Source organism: Microtus ochrogaster, chromosome 4 (genome assembly GCF_000317375.1).
Source record: "Microtus ochrogaster isolate Prairie Vole_2 chromosome 4, MicOch1.0, whole genome shotgun sequence".
In the NCBI taxonomy this organism is placed as follows: domain Eukaryota; kingdom Metazoa; phylum Chordata; class Mammalia; order Rodentia; family Cricetidae; genus Microtus; species Microtus ochrogaster.
The window spans coordinates 50,137,958-50,143,957 of NC_022011.1; the positions used below are offsets into that span (position 1 = coordinate 50,137,958).

Genomic DNA, 6,000 nt, shown 5'->3' on the forward strand with positions numbered 1-6,000 from the left:
ATGAATGACCACCAAACCCTGACTCCGCGACTAGCCGTGGCCACTAGATTCCCTTCAGCTCTCACACCCCACATGGGCACACAGCTGGGCAAGCCAAGTAAGACAGGCAGACCTGGCACCTCAACCACCATGCCCTGGTGGCTCTCAGATAAGCAGCCAGGTTTCAGACTGACTTTGGTCCCATAGAGGGTACTGCTCAGAACCCTGGCTGGAATCAGTGCCTCCTCCCAAGCCTCTGCCATCTTGGCATCCAGCCAAGGCTAATGAAACCGTGCCTGCGGGCACACTTAAGAGCTGAGGCGAGAGGCCTGGGGTGGCTGCCCAGCAAGACTGCTTCATAGCTGGGAAGAAGAGGTAACTATTGTGGCTTCCTGTTGTGCAAATGTTCAAGGCATATTGGGACTGTGGTGGAAGACCCCAGCTTCTGAAACTGTTACTTAGATTTCCAGGAATAGTTTGGAGTCCAAGCCATCCTACCACTCCCAACATGCAGGAGACAAAGCATGCAGCATCTGGTGCATGATGGACCCAGTGTTAGCCTGGGCATTAGCCAGCCTATGCTCGACTCTCCCTGAAAAAGCTGTGGCAGCAGAAGGATGTCCGTGGTCTAGGGACAAGACCAAGACTGAAGTGCTTCAGGCATCTGGTCTCACCTGCACTCTGCAGAGCTGGTACCGTTTGGACGTGCCCACACAGGTCCTGTTCCCTGCTCCTGGAACAGACTTCCTCCTGGTGGGAAAATGTGGTACCAAGCCAGGATTGGAGTGGCAGCTATGGGTCCTGACACCTGCTCTGCCAACTACGAGCTTCCAGTAGCTTCCCAGACTCCTAGGATGGCATCTGATTCCCCTCTGTATTCCCAGTACCAGCCACAGAGTTATACCGTGAATACCAACCATGTTTGCTGAAGCCTGTACTAACATGCAAACCAGAAACATCAGCTGGCTTCATGCTCTCCACGTGATGCCATGGATGAGGGAACCGATGCGCAGAGATTAAGTGCTCTGTCCAAGGTCACACAGCTTAGAAGTAGCAGAGGCAAGACTCAAACCCAGGTCCCTCTGAGAGCAAAGGTTCTTAAAACTTTGCCTGTGCTCTTCCCCGCTTCAGAAAACAGGGGAGGCTCACTCCTCAATGGTAGAGCTCTAAAAAAAGCCAGAACTTCCTTTTTGACGCTCCCTCTCTGGCACCCCAGAACATTGTTGCTAAAGATCTCTTAGTAGCGCCATGCCCCGTGAAGGCCAATGGGAAGAGGAGCCTGCATATACCAAATGCGAGCCCAGGAGAAAAGTCACCAGCTCATGGATCAAGCTGCCTCTGCTCACCCTCCCTTGGGGCTTTCAACAAACTCACCTCTGTTGCAGACAGTGGCGCTCCTGGGATGTCACCCCGCCTCCACAGCTCCGGGAGCACGCTGTCCATTTGGTCCACTCCCCCCACCAGTAGGCAGTAGCATCGGCACCCCCCTCCAGGCTGTTGGATGTGGGGCTGTTGTCCTGGGTGAAAAGCCCCCCAATAGTGAGCAGAAGGTTCAACCACAACACAGGAGAACCTACACCCCAAGCCCCACCAGGCATTACTGGCAGCTGAGGGGAGCAGATGACACATCCTCTTGAGGGGCTGCTGGCTAGGTCTCTCAGAAACCTGAGTTCAAGTTTCACAGGTGACTGGAAAGAACCCTACTGGAGACTACCTGTGGGCTGAATCTGGAGTATATCTTAACCTACCTTGCTTTCTTCCTCACAGGCCACACTCCACCTGCAGGCTTCCCTCACATACACCTCCCATCCATGTGTTTTACTCTAGGCCCTTGATGGAAGGAGAGACACCAGACACCCCTCACATTCTGGCTAGCTGGTCAGGGACTCCAGGATGGCCAAAGTCCCAGCTCAGGGGCAGGTCTAACAGGCCTCTGAACAAGTTTCTGGAGCCCAAGGGAACAACACCACCCCTGGGCATGTGCCTGCCCTTACTGCACAATCCCCAAGGTCAGCCCACTTGAGAGGGAGCTCAACACTGGCTGAGAAGCTGGTGGAGGGTGGGCACTGGACAAGGCTACTCACCGAGGCCTCAGTAGATGCTGTACCCCCAGCCACAACTGCCATGGCCAGCAAAGACCAAGCCCAGTGTGAATGTTGCCATCTGCCGTCCATCCTATGAAGCAAGACCACCGTCACTATCAGTTGAGGCCCTGCTTTGGGGATAGACTCTCAGGGTTCTCCCAGTGCTCCATGTGGTAAGGTTATCTGGGATCCTGTGGTAGCGGCTGCCATCTGATTGAGACGGAGCCATCCATCTGGGCTCAGCAAGCAGTTTGGTAAGTGATTACAGATGTCTGCCCGGCTTAGGCACAAAGGGATGATAGGAGTGCCAAGTCTGAGACACCCTTCATCTGAGGTCTTCTGCCAAGCTTTGCCCCTGGAGAACGGCTGTGAAGAACAGAGACAGCCAAGGAGGATGGAGGCCCAGCCTGGTAGAGCAGTCATTATGACGACGGATAGGAACCGGGCTCAGTCCATTGCCTTGTGCAGCACATCGTGGGAGTTTTACCTGCTTAACGTGCAGGCCACGTGAGAGAATGACCACGCCGTAGGGTTCATGAGGGGTGTCCTCCCTTTCCTCCCTACTTTCACTTGTTCCCTGCCCCATGATCTTTGGGAAATGGCAGCCTTCCCTTGTCAGAGGAACATCCTCATAGCCGGGTATTCAGTGTTCTGGTCCTCGGGTGGGGCACAATCCAGGAGTCTGGGGCCTTCTCTCTTTGCAAGAGCATGGAAGTGGGGGAGGTGCAGAAGGAGGCACAGCTTGTGCCTGTGTGTGTAATGGGCCCAGGGCCCCTGTTCTGACTCCTTCCCCGCAAGCTAACACCTGAAACCCCAACACCCACCAAGGGGGAAGGAGAATCAGATGAAGGAGAGCATCTAGCCCTGCTGCCCCAACTCTCAAAACTGCTCCCCTGAGCCTCAGCATAAACCTTGTCTTTGCAGGGGAGCTAACACCCTCTATCTAGAGTTTGTCTCGGGTGGGTCTCAGCCGCCAGTGAGTTAGACAATGGATTTCAGAAAACAGCAAGTCTAGAGAGAAAAGTCAGCTTACCCAAAGCCACACAGTCAGGCAGCCTACTGCCCCCACACCCCACAGCAAACTCAGGGGCCCAGCCCAGCACCCACTAATTCCAGGGAAAGAAAGTCTGGAGATTGTCTGCACCCTCGAAACACTGACACCAACTATGTGCTTCTCTCTTTCTCTCTCTTCTCTCTTCTCTCTCTCTCTCTCTCTCTCTCTCTCTCTCTCTCTCCCTCCCTCCCTCCCTCCCTCCCTCCTGCCTTCCTCATTTTCTCTCTCCCTCCTTCCCCTCTCTCCATCCCTCGCTCCCCAAGCACCTGCAGGTGTGTGGGAGCTAAGCCAGCAACACCCTTACACCCAGACTGCACCCAGACAGACCATGCATGCAATGATACTGTGGATCCTGAAGTGGGGAGCTTCATCCTTGAGACCCTTCCATCGCACCAGCTGCCCACCACCTCCCCTACCCCATCTGTCTGCTCTCCCCCTGCAGGTCTCCATCTGCATCCCCATTTTCACTCCAACACTGAACCCCCATCCCACATAGTCCCATTGGCGTCCCTGGTTCCCCAGTCCCTGCCGCCCGCCGAAGACAGGTGCCCAGTCAGTCTCACACTTGGTTTTCATTAAGGCTCCCAGACACTGCTGGATTCCAGCCAAGTCCAGCTCAAACAGGATCCATCTCTCCCTAGGGTCCAAAACCTTCACTAGGCCCACAGCAGCGGTTTGCAGCACAGACAGCAACTGCTAGCACCAAGGCTGTTGCCTCAGGGCCACCCTGCCACTGTGTGGTGCAGCTCGCTCCCCCTTCCTCTGTAGATAAAGACCCTCCCCAGGGGCTAGGATATCCCCCAGCCCCATTCTGAGCAGCTGTCTGGCCTGGACTGAGCTGTATCTCACACCTCCCAGAGACCACAATATGAGCTGGGACAAGTATGTGGCGGCCTACCTCACCCAGGGTCAGCAGGTTGTCCTCCCAGAGAAAGGGGTGAGAGCTAGCTGCCAGGTGCACCGTGCAGGAAGAGGAGGGCAGAGAAGTGCGGGCTCTGTCTGTCTCTTGTCCTGCTTCCCCAGCTGCCTCCCTCTCCCACTTCAAAGAGCATTCAAGGGAGGGGGTTCCCAGGAGGGGCGCTCAGCCCAGTGGCTGCTCTGTGGCCGCAGCTGCCTTTATAGCTGTCAGGCAGACGGGGAGGAACTCACACTTCCCACCGCTGCTCCCCCGCCCAGCCTGCTGGCAGCTGGCCGGGCGCACACTTTAACCCGCTCTGCGCCTCTGGAGCATGGCCAGGCTGTCCAGCTGCCTGCTGCCGCCACAGTCCAGAAGCCGTGAGTGCGCCTGGGACTGGCTTGCCTGGGTCTAGAGTGACTGACCCTAATGGAGTAACTAGCCTGAGATCACGTGGAGGGAGGTTGACAAAGGTGGAGGAAGAACCCCTTGCCCCACCCATCCAACTTCAGCTTCCATAGGAAGCTGGGAACCATGTGTTGTCCAAGCTGCCAACTCCCGTTCTCAGGGAGACACTGAGGTTCGGAGCTTGTGTGCGTCCAGGTCACCCTCCATCCTTGGAGAACAGACCTGAGGAACTGAGGGGCGTTCAGAGATCAACCAACCAATGGCTCCAGAGAGAGGAAGAGGTGCTTCAGCCTGCTGACCAGATGCCTAGGAGGATCAGGTTGAGGGTAGGCATTGGGTATTTGGCAGATGTTTGGTATCAGTTTGGCTGGACCCCACACCAGCTGGGCAGCTAGTGGCAAGCCAGCTGAACTCTAGGATTCTGGTCTTGCTGAGCTGGAGCTGAAGGATGCCCAACGTCAGTCCTACCCATGAATTCTAGCAGACTTCAGGATGTCTGCCTTGATGTGTCTGGCTCTCCAGAGTGCTGCATCCTGGAAAACAGGCCCCTTCAAAGGGCAAGTGATACTGAAGCATCTCATAAGATGACTCAGGCATTTCATCCATGCCCCTGCCTCCACAATGTAGGGACTGGAAGTCCTCTTCTTCCCTCTCTTCCTTCTCCCTCCCTCCCTGCTGGATGGTGAGCTTCTTCAGTTACCTCCTTGGGCTGCTCAGCATTGTACCCTAGGGAAGTACTGTGTCTGACCACCAGACAAAGTCCAGAAACAAAATGACCAGGAGTAACAATAAACACTCAGCCTTGTAAGGGGTTGTGCTGGGGAACAAGCATCTTCATTATCTGTACTTTACAGCTGAGACACCGAGGCTGGGAAATGGAGTGACCTGCCTAAGGCCACACATTAAAACTGGGACAGATATGAGTGCCATGCTCCTCTTCCACACGCCCGCTCCTTCTGCCTGCTTCTTCAAAGCTGCCGGCTGGCTCTCCCATCTTAGAGCCTGAAGGGGGTCAAGGGATCAGGTCTCACTCTCCCCTTGTTCTGTAGCAGCTGACCTTAGGGTATTCAGTTTTTGCTCTTTGGCATCCTGACCTCCCCTGACCCTTACCCAGGCCCACACTGCCCCCTGGGGCCAGCGAGCTGAAGCACAGACATTCTATTACCGATCACAAAGCGCACACGCATGAACGCACGTACGCACAGGATCTCACTCAGACACAGATCAGATCTCTCTTATTCTGGAAGCCTCTGCCACTGCTCTCCTCCATCCTGGCTGACTACCAGGCCCTGCACAACCTGGAACAGACCCAGCCTCTCCTGGCACTTCTGGCTCCCACATGCCCCAGTGCCAGGGTGACTAACAGTTTCCCTTGGGAGGGACCCCACAGCCCAACTGACACAACCACCTAGCATCTTCCCTCAGCCTGGCAAAACACAGGCCATAGTCTGGACACCTGGAAGACATACCCATGGGGCCAGTATCCCACTGGCCTTGTGACCTCCACCAGTGTGTGACCCTCTAGACTCTGGCTCCCTGCATTAGCTGTGCCTTTTTTCCCCTACACCTGACTCTTTGGG

The 6,000-nt window shown here is 55.6% G+C and overlaps 1 protein-coding gene across 1 annotated transcript in view; it reads right to left on the minus strand.

Moving 5' to 3' along the window:
- Positions 1-4,190, minus strand: part of Adamtsl2 (ADAMTS like 2) — a 32,286-nt gene extending 28,096 nt beyond the window's left edge. Inside the window, exons 1-4 of the mRNA XM_005346218.3 lie at positions 4,016-4,190; positions 2,064-2,154; positions 1,354-1,496; positions 654-729 (exon numbers count right to left, since the gene is read on the minus strand). Coding sequence (XP_005346275.1) covers positions 654-729; positions 1,354-1,496; positions 2,064-2,153 — 309 coding nt within the window. The 5' untranslated portion in view covers position 2,154; positions 4,016-4,190. The remainder of the gene's footprint in view (positions 1-653; positions 730-1,353; positions 1,497-2,063; positions 2,155-4,015) is intronic.
- Positions 4,191-6,000: the final 1,810 nt, after the last annotated feature.